Raw genomic sequence first — 16,707 nt, 5'->3', positions numbered from 1 at the left:
TTCTATCAAATATTTAGGAAAGAGACATTACCAATCCTGGACAAGGATAAAACACATCCTTTTCTTACTTTTAATCTTTTAAAAATGGTACTTGACTATCTAAAACAAATATAATAGCAGTGTATTGTGGGGTTTTGTAGAAGTAATATGCATGACAACAGAAACACAATGTGAAATGGTCTAAGATTGTACTGTTTTGAGAGTCTTATATTACATGTGAAGTAGTCTATTAAAGGTAGAGTGTGGTAAGCTAAAAATATGTACTATAAATCTTACCATGTTTCCCCGAAAATAAGAGCTAGCCGGACCATCAGCTCTAATGTGTCCTTTGGAGCAAAAATTAATATAAGACCCGGTCTTATTTTGCTATAAGACCGGGTCTTATATAATAAATATAATACCAGGTCTTACATTGATTTTTGCTCCAAAAGACGCAGTAGAACTGATTGAATGGCTAGGTCTTATTTTTGGGGAAACAGGGTAGAGAAACCACTAAAAAGGCAAAGAGAAGGATAGCTAATAAACCAACTACTGAAAATAACTAGACCAGACAAAAGGCAGGAAAATAATTTAGAATGTGGAAATAATGAAACCTATGAATAGGGAAAGGTTAAGTAAGGGGGTATCAATATAATGGAATATTATGTAGTTGTTGAAAGTGTTTAAGAAGTTTTAATGATGTAGGAAACTGTTTATGATATGTTAAAATTTTAAGAGCAGGGTGTGACACCTGGCTCTAAATTAGTTTAACCTAAGAACTCTGCAAAAATATTTGTAAGTATAAAAAAATATGACTGAAAAGAAATACACTAAGTACAAGCAGTGTTTGAAACTGGGTGGTGAGATGATGGGTGATCATTATATCTATAGGATTGTTATTTTTAAAGAAAGACGCAGCCTAATGCAATGGTTAAGGACATAAAGACATGAGATTTTGGGGGTCAGCCGGGCCAGGGTTTGGTCCTTGGCTCTGCCACTTTCTGAGTGAAGTTGGTAAATCAATTTCTCTGCATCTCAGTTGCCTCCCCTGCAAAATGGAGATAAAAGCGTCTACCTCACAGTATTGTTTTAAAGATTCAATGAGATAGTTTGAATAGGGTGTAGCCATGTGTCTGGCACAAAGCTCATAGTCATTGAGTAATTCATTTTTAACTTTTATAATCAGAGAACGTTTTAAAGACATAACTTTTGAAAGAAATCCTCATTGACAAAGGCAGTGGAGTGGAGGTCAGGAGCAAGGTAGGGACCAGAGCAACCAGCACTCAAGTTTTCCCAGTAAAGACGCTTTGGGTTGCAAGTAGCAGTAACCTTCTCACCAAGCTTAAGGCCTAAATCGTAATTGGTTATGAGAACACCAGGGTGTCTCAGAGAATCCAGGTTAAGAAATGCCACCAGCTTCCATGACACATAAGTAGGATGGGAAGTGGGATTCCAAACCCTGGACCCATTCTCCCCTCTTGCTTCTTTCTTCTTCCTCTGCCTTTTCAGGCACAGGGCATCCCATCATGCCTAAGTTTACTTGTCCTCACTTCTGGCCATTTTTCCAGGTGTAATTCCTGGGAGTGAGATTCTGATGGGCCCAGCTCTGGTCAGGTGTCCAGCCATGGTCCAATCAGATATGCTCCAGGGGGTGGAGTCTTAGTACAAACATGGCTACTTTGGGCCCAATTTAGTGAAGGAGTGATGGAGGAACCGTGTAGGCCAGGTGGACATCCAAAGTGCCCATTAAATTGTGCTCTTTCCTCCTCTCTGCTCAGGTTTCATTCCTTATTGGGGTTCTTGCTCCTCACGTTAGGCTACTTAAGGCCACTCAGCCATGTGGTCAGTCATGGCCACCATTCCTAGGCGTTCACTGTGAGCTGCAGGTAGGACAGCTCCCAAGTACGTCCCCTAAACTCTCCTTGGTTTCCTTGGCACATGTCATAGGGCCACAGTTGGTGACAAATGCCAGGTGGCTGGGCTAGGGTTGGACCCAGGTGGGCACTTCTGGATTCCCTATTTTTTTGCTGGAGGAGAGAGGGGTTGATTCTTCCAGATAAACAGATTCTCTGGCAAAAGGTGGCCTTCGGGATCACTTAAATTAGAAAACACAAAGGTTGGTCTAAGAAAAGCACGATTGACTACACACACACACACACACACACACACTCTTACCCCTGTCTCTGCAGAAATAAAGAAACAAAAGACTCATGTGTCTTTTTTTTTAATTGTCATTTTACAGCTCCCCACTGTATCCACCCCCCACCCTTCCCTTCACTGACCACTTTTGCAGGCTACAGGAGACCAGAGAATAAAGCTGGGGCCTGGCACCCCCACGACGCCGCCAGCCCCGCCCCGGAGAACAAGTCACAATTACAAATTATCACGACAATTAGGGCCTGTACTTGGAGATGGGCAGAGTGAGGAGGCCCAGCTCCTCATTGTCAGCTGGTCTATTTGCCAGTGGCCTTGCTCTGGAGGCGATGATATTCCTTCAGCCTGTAAACCAGAATCAAAACAAAGAAAAATTAACAATAACAACATGCAGTCAGTTCAATTAATTCAGGCAGAGCTGGGGTGGCAGGGCAGCTGTTTGTTAAGATGTGTGTGAAGTTGTCTTTCTTTCTCCCTCTATTCCCTCTCCCGCCCTGGCCCCTCCTGCCCTCCAATCAGGATAATGTAATTAATTTATCTTAGGGGGAAAACATTGCTTGTCATTGATGAAGACAAAGCATTTAACTGGCAATGGGAGAGATGAAGAGGCCATTATGAAAACCCAGTGTGTTTGGAGTCATTTAAAAGGGTTTATAGTCATACAATACAAACAGAGAGCACAGCAGGCCGGGAGGTGGAGGTGACTGTCGGAGGGGAGAGTGCCCGGGAAAAGAGACTGGCTCTGGACGAAGATGGTGGCTGTGTGCCAGGGCAAGTGTCAAGGAGAGCAGAGAGGCTCTCACAACCTTCTTCCCAACCCCAAGCCCCATGAGAAGGAAGTTGGTAATTGAGACCCAGCACTGGACAGACAGCTTTCTGGACTCAGTGCTGCGGCTTCCTAGCTATTTGACTGTGGGCAAGTTACTTAAACACTCTGAGCCTGGTTTTGGAGTTGCAAATTTGTGTAAGAATTAAATGAGACAACTTAGGAGATGCCTGGGAATGGCTTGGTCTACAGTAGCTGCTGGCATAAACGACCGTTTGCTTTTGGTGCATGCCAGCCTCAGGGCCACGCCAGGCTGAATATGTGCCACCAGGCACTGTGCTCTACCTGCATGTTTGGGTCTGGGCCATGTGCTTCCTTTCCACAAACGCATACCAAATTTGCCCTGTACCTATGAGGCGGGTACGGTTAACAGCCCTACGTGGGATTCCCAGATGTTTGGAAGGGGTCTGAGACCACACTGCAGTTAAAATTTGAACCCAGGTCTGAGTGGCTTCAGATGTGTGCCACCCCAATGGGCCATAGAGATCCACGTGGCTAGGATGGTTTCTAGCTAGACCTGTAGCTCAGGTATGGTGACATGAAGGCGGGAGCTCCCAGGTGGTCGTCTGGGAGGTCCTTCTACCTCTCCACCATTTCCCTTTTGAAACTGCCCAGGAAAGGTCTCCTCGTTGAGACCCTGCAGCTGGAGAGGGTGGCAGTGAATGTCAGAGGCTAAGGGAAGGACCCCAAAACCTGGAGCCCCAGTGGCCAGGATCCTTTTGGCTGTCACAAGTGTGCCTTCTGGTCCTGCTGAGAATGGGAGCAGGCTGCGTCCAAAGCAGGCGCTGAGGATGCCATGAGGAGAGGGGCTGGAAGGTGGGGCTTGTCTAGGGCAGGGTAGCTCAGAGTGGCCGAGGCCCCAGCAGAATTTGTTCCCCTAATTTGGGGGGTCTGAGGACCCCCCGGGGCCCAGAGTTTCTCACCTCAGGGCATTGATGTTGATGAAACCAGTGGCATCGATTGGCTCGTAATCGCCCTGCACATTCATGCTGCAAGGAGAGAGTAGAAGTTGGTCAGCATTCTGGGCTTTGCCCTTGGCACCCAAGGGCCCTCTGGGGCCAGGGACAGCTGCTGTATGGATGGGCACGTCAGGTTTCAGCCCAGCCAGTGCTCACTGGGTGGTATCTTCCTATGACCAGAGCACTGCGTAGGTAAACTGAGGACAAACATCTGAGCCATCTCTGCCCTCGGGGCTGTGGGGGCTCCAAGGAGTGATTAGGAACAGCTGATGATGTTCAGTGGCTGAAGGCCCGGGAGGCCAGGGGGTGCACATGGGAACAGTCTTGATTTTTGTCCCTCAGGCTACAGAGCGGCCTCCAACATTCAAGATTTACCCACTGTGTCACCTTTCACCTTGTTTGTCCAAAAAGTGAGACCCTGTCAAATCCCTCCTCAAACCCAGGCACTGTTACTCACATCATTCATTCATTCATTCATTCATTCATTCATTCATTCAATACCTCCTACCTGCCAGGCGCTCAGGAAACAAGAGCAAGACAAGAATGGTGCCCACTGGGGGGAGCAGACATAATCATCCATCTGCCTTCATTAATTACGACTGTGATAAGCTCTTTGGACAAGTTCAGGGCACTGTGGTCTCAGATCTGACACCACAAGGCCACCGTCCATGCCCCCGGAGGAAAGGGGGTTGCTCCCCCGTTTCTCATGGGCCCCTCCTTGCGCCCAGCCTTGAATCAGCCCCTTGTCCTCATGTCTGCCAAACTCCAGCCTCAGGACATAACAGTTTCCAAGGTTCTCGATGACAAGGAGGTGGCCTGTCCCCTCAGGAGCCTTCTCCAGAGAGGTGAGACCGGGGACAGGATGGGGCAGGGCAGAGGGAATTTGCTGTTTTTCAGCTACCCCGAGGCTGTGCTTCTGACTGGCTCTTTGTGGATTGTGGACTTTCTACAACAAATGGGGTCTCTACATCCAGCTGCCCCAAAACTTGCTCAGGACTTGGGCTGCTGCTCCTCCCCTCCACGCCCTCCCCCTGACCTTCATGGGGCCCTGAAGCTGGCGCATGGTATCCCCACACCCTCACCCCGCCTTCCACTCCTCTCCACCTCACTGGCTCCTCCAGTGCTCAGGTAGGTGAGGCCACCAGCAGCCGACCAGCAAGTTTCCTGAAAGGGGACAAGATGTCCGACTTCAGAGGGACTGCCGCTTGAGCTCTCACCGGGCAGAGGAAAGACTGGGCCAAACTAAAACACCGAATCACTTTTACAGACCTTGTTTGGAGTGATAATCCAAGCTTAACCTGACCCCCTTACAAGCACACACAAACCGTGAATCAGCTAAGGACACTGGCCTCTCTCACTGTCTGAATGCCCGGTCCCCTGTGGAAGGGCCCCGCCGGGGAGAAGACAGGAGCCCCTCCCGCCTGTGCATATGTCCTTCCGCCTCCATCTTTCACGTGTCAAAATGAACTCTCCCACCCCCTCCCCAAATGGGCCCTTTTGGACTGCCCCACCAGACTGCAAGGTGAGGCCCACGTTCAGGGACAGACCTGTCCCACGGGCTGCCGAAATGTTTCCAGAGGTGTTTCTCGGGAACTGAAAAACCTCTTTTTAAAACTGGTTTGGGGTTGGGGAGGGGTGGGTGGAAAAAGAGTTTACAATGATTTTTTTTTTTTTTTACCTCCCCTGACGGTCTACAGAAAACCTCTGTGCTTTTATTTTTGTTCATTCGAGTGGCTCTGACCTGCTCTATAATTACGTTACTTTCTACCTACTGTGCCGCGGCATTTCCAGTTCTGCTACCTCTCGCGGCTTCCTCGCTGGTCCCTGTGACGCTGTCACTCAAGGGCTTTCAAGTCAGCGATGTAGAAATCAAAAAGAAAAGGGAAATGGTCGGAGACACAGTGAGAATAAATGCTCCTGCTTTTCTCTCTTTTTTTCCCCTTTCCCTTTTTACTTTATTCATTTAATCTCCCTGAGTGAGACTGTAAGGTTTAATGAAGGGTTGGGCAGATTATTAGAGGCTGTTGATTTGGAGGGGGAGGGAAGAAAGAGCCAGAGAGAGAAAGAGAGAAGATAATTTGACATTTACCCCGACTGATCTAAACGGATTCGGTTATATTTATGGCTTATAAAGTGTTTAGAAAGATTGAAGTGGGGAGAAACTCAACACAGCGAAGAGAGGCAAAGAGAAAAATAATATTGACTGCCAAACAAAACTTGTACTTTAATTCTCAACTGGCCTCCAGGAGGGGAGAGCTGGCCTCAGCCTTGGACTTGAGTCAGTTGTGGCTGTCTGTCCCACAGGGGTCTGTCCCCCACCTCTTGTTTGGCCAGGTGACCTCCAAAGAGACACCTTGCTCCATGGTCAAGGCCACTCTCTCATTCACAATGCAAACACAGGCACAGCTAATAGGCAATTGCTACCTCTGACCCAGCCCACCAGGCCTCTCCTATTCTCCTCGCATCCTTCTCAGTGCCTTGGCCTGGCCCATCAGTGAGGAAGCCCGTCAAGGTTCCCGTCTTTGGCTCTCTATTCATCTCACTGACTCTCCCCTACAGTCTCCTCTCAACTTCAGAAAACATTGAGATGTCCAGCGCTGTCCAATGTCCTCAACCCACATTTTCCTCAACTCTAGACTCCTACATCCAATGAGATAGTTCTCCTAGCCTACCTCAAAGAAATCCCAACCTCAAGAGCATGAGCTTACCTCAAGAACATTCCCTTGGCTCAGTAATTGACACCAAAGTATACCCAGCCGCTCATGCCAAAAAAATCCAGGTGATTCTGGAGCTTTCTATTTCCCTCTACATCAAGCCCTTTTTAGTCCACCTCCTAAATATTTGCCAAATCCATCAACCACCACCTGGTTCAAGCCACCACCACCATGTCCCTGGGAAGCCCTTGTTTCCACCCTTGCCAGCTCCCACCTTGCTCAAACCCATTTTTCAGAGCAGCCAGGACTCTCGAAACACACAGATCCAATCACGTCCTTCCCTTTAAGCTCTGGCTCCAGGACCCTCACACGCTGGACCTTTGTCCCTCAGGTTCTTGTAGTGCCTGGGATGTTCTGGCTTCTTCCAAGGCTCAGAGCCTCTGCACATGACATACTCTTATCTTTTGGGGATCAGCTCAAAGAAGTTTCTCCACACCCCAATTATTATACCCAGCCGGAGTATCCTGTGCCTCCTCATAGCCCGGTGTCACCCTTCCTAATTCTCCATTCAGTTGATCGTTTGATTGGTGCATTTCTCCCAGCTAGCCTGAAGGCTCCCCAAAGGCAGAGGTGGTGTCCACACTCTTCCTGACGGTCCCCCCACTCCCGTGCTCTGCACAGGACCTGACGTGTGCTCAGGCACAGCCTTGTGGAGAACGCCAGTCAGCAGAGCCGCCGGACACGAGGACCTGCACCAGCAGTAAGACAGGTGTGGGGTGCCTACCTCACCAGCTCTTCATTGTAGAGGGACAGTGGGGACTCCCGGCCAAGAATGTACACCTGGCCCTTGAGGACGGACACCTTCACCTTCCCTTCCACATGCTCCTGGGACTTGGCGATGCAGTAGCGGACATACTCACACTCAGGGCTGTGCCAGAATCCTGTGGGGAGAAAAAAGTGAGAGACCTCGGGGGCCACCCTGCTGCTGGCCGCGGGCCGGGCCGTGGGGGGACCGGGGTTCAGGAAAGGCACCAGTGCTACACCCCATCATGGCCTGGGTCTGCCTTGTCCACTGCTGAGTTCCGGCACCATGTGCACTTGTAAACGGCCACATCAAGGAACAAGCCTGAGGACCCCTCCTGTGACCTCGAGGGCTCCTGTGGGTAAGGAGGTGCTCTCCCTTGTCCCTGCCGTCCAGTCAACCCCCCAAGGGACGGGAGGAGGGGCGCTAACTCACTGCTTCAGGCCACAGACATCCAGGGAGCACCAGGGACAGGCGCTGGGGACAGTGGTAAAGGGACCCCGTCCTTTGTCCACAGGGAGCTCAGTTTTACGAGGGCAGCTTTTCTGGGTGAGGAAGTGAGGCTCAGGAAAGTTGAGCAACTTCTCCAAGATCACACAGGCTGCAGTGGGGGGCCTAGGTCTTCAGTTGGCCCAAGTGGAAACAACTCTGCTTCACATGATTACCTTGGAGCTTTCCTGATTATGTTTGGAACATCCCATCGGTGCATGAGGTGCCTGAGACATGGGGTACCTCCCTACCCCCATGCCCTGTCCCCAGCACTGGCAGGCTCAGACCTGTGGACAGCCTGCTCCATTCTAGTCTCTGCTGAGGGGCCGGCGGGCAGGCTGGCCGGGGTTGGGGGAGGGACAGGACTGCACAAGGGGTAGGGTTTCTCTGAAATGGAGCTGGGAAGGTGAGCCCACCTGGGCAGCTGTGGGGCCAGATGGCTTGTGATCTCCTGCCCTGATAAAGGGCTAGGTCAGCCCCAGGTCTGTGGCTATTGTTGGAGGCCCAGGCCTCCAGGGGCACCTGCTGAAGCTCTCCGTGGGAAAGGGGAGCAGACCTCTGGGATGGGGGCTGGTGGCTTGCAGAGGTGGGGGAGGGCCGGGCAGGCAGAGAAGAGTTTGGGTCCTGGCTCTCCGGTGACCTGCCATGTGAGTTCACATCCCAGTTCTACCTTGACAAGCAACCTCTAGGTGCCTCAGTTCCTCATTTACACAGTGTGATAATATACTAACCACTCGCCGGGGGTTGTGTGCATTCAATGAGGACGCAGGCTAAGCTCTGAGCATTTCTCATTTGAGATTTGAACATGGCCTCCATCAGGCCTCACTATATCCAGGGAGACAGACACCCAGAATGGCAAGAGCCTGTCTGAAGCCACTCAGCCAGATCTTAAAGTGCGCAGGTCCAAGCGAGTGCTCCTGACTCCATTCCAGACCCCGTGGGCGGGGACCCTGATGGCCCCCACCTCCCACCGTGACCCTTGTCCTGGGCTTAGCCATCTTTCTGACTAAGTAGGGGTAATTATATTGTTAAGTCCCCAGGCTGGAAGACAGGCAGTAGATGGAGCCAGAGATAGGGGGACAGAGACCCCTGTGGGGGCACCTGGCCTGGGCTTTATCCCAGGATCTCCCACCTCGATCCCTCGGGGGTCTGGAGCTCAGATTTCTTTTCTAAGCAGACGCAGCTTGGGGTGGCGGACAGTGAGTTTCCTGTGCAGACCCTGCGTGTCCCAGGCCTGTGGATGTGCTGTAGGTGGGGCTGGGGCTGGGCCAACCACTGTCCTAATGGGAATGACAACCCTCTGTGTGAGTTGTACATTACACCCATTTTACTGCTGAAGAAACTGAGGCAAGGGGAGAGCAGGTGAGCTGTGCCCACTAAATGAGATGGGTCCTGAAGTTGGGGTCCTGCCAGGATGACCTTGTGGGGGGGCCAGGGTCTCTCAGGATAGAGGCTGCTCCTGGAGGTGGGGAGCCTGTCCAGTCTCCATACAGGTAGACCAGGAAATTTGGGGGTGAGAGGACAGAGGTCACAGTAACCAGGACTGGGCATCTAGGACTGGGGCCAAGGCAGAAAGGCTTCCTTGCTTCAGTGGTCCAATCTGTGCCCCGAGACCACAGGGGGTCCGAGGAAGCCAGGTGTCACGGCAGAGTGACGGTCTATATCACTGAGGAGCTAGACAGACCTGGGAAAAGACTGGTGTCCTTTACAGGAGGGGAAACTGAGGCTCAGGGAGGAGACAGACCTACCCAAGATCATAAACCCAGCCAGAGGCGAGGCCTCTGTCTCCCTCCTCCATGCTTGGAGACCACACCAGGCATCCGTGGTTATTTCACACAAGCTGGACTAGAGTTCCATGCCCGACACTGATCTGGATGCTTTACAAATAATCATGTATTCAGTCCTCACCACAAGACAGGCAGGCTTATGATCCCCACTCTTCAGATGAGGAAACTGAAGCACAGAGAGGTTAAGTAACGTTGTTCAAGCTAACCCGTGACCTATGACATTTATGTGAGAAATCACACCGAGCAGCCCCTCTGAGCTGTGGGGGGACAACAGGCTGCTGCCTGAGGCCGAGGTTGACATCTACGGGGGCCTGGACGTCAGGGGAACCTGGACAAAGTTAGTATTAATAGTAAGTACACAGGATAACCCTCCACCGCCCTCGCTCCATCTCTTCTCCTTCACCCTGAGGTTTTATTTCCTTTGAAACCTCCTAATCACTGTAACAAAGAAGCAACACGGGTGGCCTAGCGTAGAGGCACCGAGCCCATAGCCAGGGTCCAAGCTGTGCCTCAGATACCCGGGGCTCCCCTGTGCATGCTGCCAAGGTCCCTTGATCACCCCTTGTAATGGCCCATATGACCTTCCCTTCCCTTAGGATTTTTTTAAAGTGGCCGAGAAGTTGGCTTTTGAAGCCGGCCTGTCCTGGGCTCACAGCCACCGCTCGGCAGCTATGAAACCTTGGATAAGTGTCTTCACCTGCCTTGGGCTCAATTTCCTCACCTCTGTGCAGCTGAGATTAGGTAACACCCGCCAGTGCCCAGCTCAGGGCCCCACAGCAGGAGAGGTGGCAGCCATGCTACCGTGGGAGGGAGGCTGGCTGCCTGCCCCTGCTCGGCTTCCTTGGACACCTGAGCAGAAGCAGCCCCGCCAGGTGCTGTCCCCTCCATTGCAGCCTGCCATGTCTTAATGACTCTCCCACTTTGTAACCAAAATCCACCTTTCAGCGCTGAAACCCCGTGGAGTAAGAGAGTCCGCAGGAGACAATGGTATTTAAACACCTGTCTGTACCTGGAAAGGGGGACTCTGTTTCAAAGCTGCCGGAAACAATGGGAGGGAGAAGTGACGCCAGCCAATAACCAAGAGTCCTCTTAAAATCCCAAAATGAGTTACCATGATTAGGAGTTTCCAAAGGAAAGAGATCCTCAGGGTGGAGGACAAGGGAACAAGGTGAGGGCAATGGAGGCCAATCTCGGGAGTTATTAACATTAACTTTCCCGGGGAGTTATTAACATTAATTTTCCCGGGTTCCCCTGACGTCCATGCCCCCGATGTCAAGGTCGGCCTCAGGCAGCAGCCTGTTCCCCCAACAGCTCAGAGAGGCTGTTTGATGTGATTTCTCAAATTGGGGAGCTATGACTATTAGAGAGCAGGGTCAGCAAACATTTTCTGGAAAGGCCAGATAGTATTTTGGGCTCTGTGGGTCATGCTGTCTCTCCCATGCGGGGATCGAACCGGCAACCTTCGTGTTATTAGCACTAGGCTCCAACTAACTGAGCCAACCGGCCACCCCCAACGACTAGACTTCTGGGAGCTTAGAAGTAGCCACAGATAACATGTACATGAATGGAGCATGACTGTGCCCCCCAAAACCATCTGTGGACACCGAAATTCGTGTAATTTTCCTGTCATGAAATGGTATTTTTTTTAAAAATTGCCCCCAACCATTTGAACATATAGAAATTAGTCTTAGCTCATGGGCTAAATTATAGGCTGAATTTAGAGACCCCTGTTAGACAAGGTGAGGGATGGATTTGGAGTCAGGAGACCTAAATTCCAACTCTGTGACAATAGGAAAGGCACGGAAGCTCAGTCTCCTCACGTGTCAAATGGGGAGCCACATGCACTGCGTGCTAAGGTCATCCACCAACCATTCCATGCGAGGGCTGGCCATGTGTCTGGCTCATGTACTGCCCAGGCGTGGGGCTGAGTTCTTGGTCATGGCAGCCTTCCCCCTGCTTGAGGGACTTCACATAGTAACTCCAGGTTCTACCTGATCTGGAGTCAAACCCAGTGAGGCCACTTCCCGTTATGTGACTTTGTACAAGCTCCTTCCACGCTGAGCCTGTTTCTTCATCTGTAAAAAGAGCTGGCTGCAGCTCTCTTAGGAAAGTTGGGAGGAGCCCCTGGGATGGCTCGTGTCCCCACAGTGCCTGGCACTGGCACCTGCTGGATAAAGGTTGGTTGCCCGGGGGATGACCCGTGATGCATCTTTAGCCATGCTGCAGTCTTACAGATTGCAGGTGGCAGGTGCAGCGGCCCCTTGGGGGAACGGCGCTTTTCCCTTGACGTCCTGTGAACAGGGTGGGTCCCAGCATCTCCTCCTCGCTTGCTCACCCCGTGTCCCCACTTGACCCCATTCAACCTGCATCTTTTGGGCTCTGGCGGTGGGAGGGATGGAACTGGGGGAAGATGCCGATTGGTTAGGGCGGGGCGGGGGGCAGCTGCGGGGCCTACACACCAGTGTACACCAGCTCGGCGAATTTCAGGCCCAGGCCTTGTTTGATTTTGCGCACTTCCCGGTCCATGGTGAAGGCCTCGATGTCTAAATGAGCGTGGTAAAGGATGGTCCCCGCTGGGGTCTCGTAGATACCTAGCCATTTTTCCAGGCAGGGGGAAAAGGAGAAAAAAGAGAGAAACGCATGAAACCCAAACTGTCAGCAAATGACAAAAAAAAAAAAATAAAAAAAAAAAATAATGACTCGTTTGACAGGAGACAAGCCGGTGGGACCCATTCACTCCCAGCTTGCTGCAAAATGCATCTGTCATTATGTTCATGCTGGGGCCACGACAGTCCACTCTGCGGCTTGTGGAGAAAATGTCTGGATGCCCCCCTTTGAAGAGGCCTGCAGACGTTAGAAAATGACAGGGTTCGGAGCTGCTCCCCCTCCTTCCCAACACGTGCCCACCGGCCTGCGGCTGAAAACCTGTAATTAAACCGACTACGGTGGAGCCCAGGGCCCCAAATATCCCTTCCTTCCTTCCACCGGGGAGCCAGAGGAGGGGCGGCTATGCATACACATACACACATGTGTACACGTGTGCACACGTATGCCGCCTTCACCAGTGGCTCCCCTGCAGCCATGCCTTTGCAGAGAAATCCTGACCGCTGAGGTGGAGGGCTTGCAATCACCTGTGCCGACCCCATTATGCAGGTGGGAAAACTGAGGCCATGAGAAGGATGGAACTGGGACCTGAGCCTAGGCCCCGAGTCCCTGACCAGTGCTGTCTGTGGCACTGTGGGTCAGTGGGTGAAGGGGGCCCAAACCCATGGTCTTGCTGAATACGCCCTCTGTCACCTCAGGTTCAGTTCCTTCATTTGCTAAACAATCTGCCAGGAAGCCGACCTGGAAGGAAGGTCTGAATAGTAGCACCACGTGACATTTGAGGCACCAATTGCCATGCACACACGGCCAGACTCCCTCGTGGCCCAGCAGTGTGGCCTCTTGAAGAAAGTTCAGGTGAGCCCATACAGCTGACCTTGAATAAACCTGCTCCGTACTCGTGTCCTGATGGAGGAGGGGCAATAACTGCCCCCGTCCCCATGAATGCTACAATGAAAGGTTCCTTTCTTTCCACCACATAATGTGACAGCATTAAAGGGACAAGTTTTCAGTTATCCTTAATATGGACCACCATCGTCTTTCCACACTGGTTGCTCTTAAAAAAAACAAACAGAAAAGATCTGCACACCCATGTTCGTGGCCACATTATTCACAACAGCCAAAAGGTAGAAGCAACGAAAATGTTCATCAATAGATGAATGGATAAATAAAATGTGGTATATACACACCATGGAATATTATTCAGCCTAAAAAGAAGGAAATTCTGACACCTCACCAGCATGGAGGACGTTATGCTGAGTGAAATTAGCCAGCCGGAAAAGGACCAATACTATATTCCACTTACATGAGGTCCCTAAAGTAGAGAAATTCAGAAACGGAAAGGAGAATGCTGGTTACCAGGGCCTGGGAGAGGGGAATGGGGACAGAGTGTCAGTTTGGGAAGATGAAAAAAGTTCTGGAGGGATGGTGGGGATGGCTGCACGGCAGTGTAAATGTACCTAATGCCACTGAACAGTACACTTTAAAATGGTTAAAATGGTAAACTTAATGTGACCGGTATTTTACCGCAATTTTAAAGATCCTTTTAAAAAAATGCAAAAACCAGAAAGGAGATTGTTTTCAACTTGAAATCCAAAGGGGACGTGGGCAAGACTGAGTTGGTGTGATGAGCCAGAAATTTCATCCTGACAGCTTTCCGCGTCTCTCACCTCTAAGTCTGGGAACCACAGAAATGTCAGAACTCGAAGGCAAGGCCCGTTAGGATCACCCTAGTGCTGTGTTCTCCAACTTCTGGCTGCAAACCCAGTATTCAAACAGTCGTAGGCAGAAGCCCAGCATATAGAATAGCTAGCTCAGGCCCAACTTGGGGGAGCAGAGGCCCCTCTGTAAACCCTGGGCTCCACCAAGCAGTCCTTAAAAGACTGATCTGGTCCAACATGCCAATTTTACAGATAAGGAGACTGAGGCCCGGGGACGGAAATGACTTGCCCAAGATGCCCAGGACGAGCATATGGGTCTCCCACCTCTGTTCCAGGTTGCCCCTTAGGGCCTTTGGCAAAGGGATCAGGTACTCACTGAAGAATGAAAGGAAGCAAGCAAGTCTGGGGTGCTGTGGCTGGGAGAAAGGGCCTTTTCACTGGGGTTCCGGGGTTCCCTGGTCTCAGGGGACGTATGTGTCAAAGAGACTAGGTGTGGATATGACTACAATGAGCCACAGAAGAGCCTGTCCCATTTCACTTGTACAGCCATGGCTGTTCTGAATCCAGCTGTGACCTTTGGGGGAAATGCCCTCCCCAGCAGGAAAACACACACATCCCCAAGTGTATGCAAGAGACCGAGCCCTAGATTCCCTAGAGTTCCTCAGGCCCTCACTCGGCCTCATCCTTACTCTTATAAACACAGTTCTAATGGGCTCTGTTTCTGCAGAGACGCTCAAAGACATAACCCAAGAAAGGGGTGAGAAAGGCTGATGGAGGTGGAGACGAATGGATGTCTGAGAAAAGCCACTGCTGGCAGCATGAGGGTGGGGGTGGGGGACATGGAAGACCTATGAAAACAAGCAAGAACTCAGCACCGGAGTTGTTGGGGCCACTCTTTGGGGGCAGCATGGCACCACAAACAAGTGGCTCCCGATGGTCCTGGACCACCAAGAGAGGCCCGACTGTTCAGCAGTCTATTTATAAAGACAGGTGTGTGCAGAACATCTAGAAATATCTGCCTCCATAACGGCAGAAATAACTACAATGCTAAAGCGGTCAGTTTTCAACTATCCTAGAAACTATCACCAAGAATAAAATAATCTCCCAAGAGTCACCTATAGCAAGATCATGACAAAGGCCTGCTGGTCTTATCCTGGCACATACTAGGCATTCCGTATTTATTGGATGGGAAATGGATTCGTTTTGCCACATTTTGGAAAAACCCAAAGAAACTTTTAAAGCCCGTCCTTATGTCAACACAGACAATAGCAACAGCAGCATCCAGGGTAGACCAGTAGTAGGAGCCGCCCACCTCACTTGCAGCCCCAGGGGACCTGGCTGCTTCCCTGCTTTCTTGTCCTTGGCTGGGCCAGTTGTGGGGCTGGGTCCAAACTGCATTTGCAGGGCCAGGGATAGGGACCGGAAGTCCCACACAACTTACACCTTTACAGAGAGTGCCCAGCTTTGCTGTGTGACCTGCGCCTGTCACAGCCCCTCTCTGAGCCTGGGCAACCTGTCTGGAAAATGAGAAGATTGCAATTGCCTGCGGCTTGGCCTTCTAACCTCCACCTTCCTGAAGGTAAGCACCCAGACACACTGTCCCCGCGCTGCGGCGTGCAGACTCATGGTTTCATCTCTAAAACACTGTAGCCTACTCCCAGTATCACCTCCCAATCGTCCAGAGAGGGAGCAACACCGGTGGTGTGTAGGGTTCGAGGAAGACATCTGTACTTTCCAGCGAGGAAAGGCTACGGCTTGCCCAAGAGCCTGCTGCTGGCCCCCCAAACTCCGAGAAGAGCAGAGTGCCTGGTGGGCACAGCCAGCTGCCCCCTCAGCCCTCAGAACCAGCCTTGTGGCTGTCAGCCATCCGAGGCAGAAATAGGAGGAGTCGTGGCCCAAGAAGAAAAGCTGCAGCCATGAAACACACCAGCACAATTAATATTCCTGCTCCTTTTTTTAGAAGGTGTTAAAAGTTAATTGTGACTGATCAAAAAGCTTGTTTTCAGGTTGCTGCTGTCGTGTGTGTGTGTGTGTGTGTGTGTGTGTGTGTGCATTTTAAAGATCTTCTCTCTCCTTTCCACAGGGGTAGGGAGTAGATGATTTCTGTGCATTTCTTCTTGGGAAAAAAAAATGACTTAAAAAAAAAACAGTGACAGAAACCTGATGCTAAAAGACTAGGGATTTGGGGCTTTTGACAGTCGGCATACAAACTACTGCGCAAAAAGGAGGAGGAAATGACAGCTGAGTCTCGGTGTCGCTGTGGAAGAGACAACAGACATCTTCGGAGTGACACACACAGCAGCTCCAAGTGTCTATTTTCATCTCCCTGTGTTTACAGGAAAAAGACAGAGGTGTCAGCAGTTCTCAGTGGAGCAGCTTCAATCACACCATAATTACTGCCAAGGGGAGGGGTGGGGAAGAAGGGCAAGGAGCTGGGGGGGGGCGGGGAGAGTGGACCAAACACGAAGAGGTGGGGACCAAACCAGCTGCTGCCGCTGAAATTCTTCTCATGTGTTCCTGAGGCTGTGAGGCTAGCCCGGATTGAGCAATTTGGCAGAATTGAGTGGGTCTGCCAACTCAGCCGGGGGTCACGGGGTGGGGGTGGAATGAGGGCACCTGGACCAGAGGCCCTGGTCCTTTGGGAAAGCAGTGTCCAGAAGGAGGGATTTGGAAAGGCCCGGGGAAGGGAGGTTGGCTGGAGCCCAAGGGCTCCCCTGTTAGGTACAAGGGCCAAGGAGAGAGGTGGTTGCCATGGTGATGGGAAGGCAAGTGATGGTGGGACGCTAACCACCTTC

General features: G+C 51.2%; 1 protein-coding gene across 2 annotated transcripts in view; it reads right to left on the bottom strand.

Annotated features, from left to right (window-relative positions):
• Positions 1-2,205: 2,205 nt before the first annotated feature.
• ASS1 (argininosuccinate synthase 1) overlaps positions 2,206-16,707 on the bottom strand; it is a 48,903-nt gene continuing 34,401 nt past the window's right edge. For both annotated transcript variants that reach the window (XM_081066659.1, XM_081066660.1), the window contains exons 13-16: positions 12,110-12,241; positions 7,357-7,513; positions 3,883-3,948; positions 2,206-2,478 (exon numbers count right to left, since the gene is read on the bottom strand). In XM_081066659.1, coding sequence (XP_080922785.1) covers positions 2,433-2,478; positions 3,883-3,948; positions 7,357-7,513; positions 12,110-12,241 — 401 coding nt within the window. In that variant the 3' untranslated portion in view covers positions 2,206-2,432. The remainder of the gene's footprint in view (positions 2,479-3,882; positions 3,949-7,356; positions 7,514-12,109; positions 12,242-16,707) is intronic.

The sequence above is a fragment of the Rhinolophus hipposideros genome (genome assembly GCF_964194185.1).
Source record: "Rhinolophus hipposideros genome assembly, chromosome: 11".
Classification (NCBI taxonomy): Eukaryota; Metazoa; Chordata; class Mammalia; order Chiroptera; family Rhinolophidae; genus Rhinolophus; species Rhinolophus hipposideros.
The sequence above is the reverse complement of the archived record's forward strand: the minus strand, read 5'-3'. Positions and strand labels throughout refer to the sequence as shown.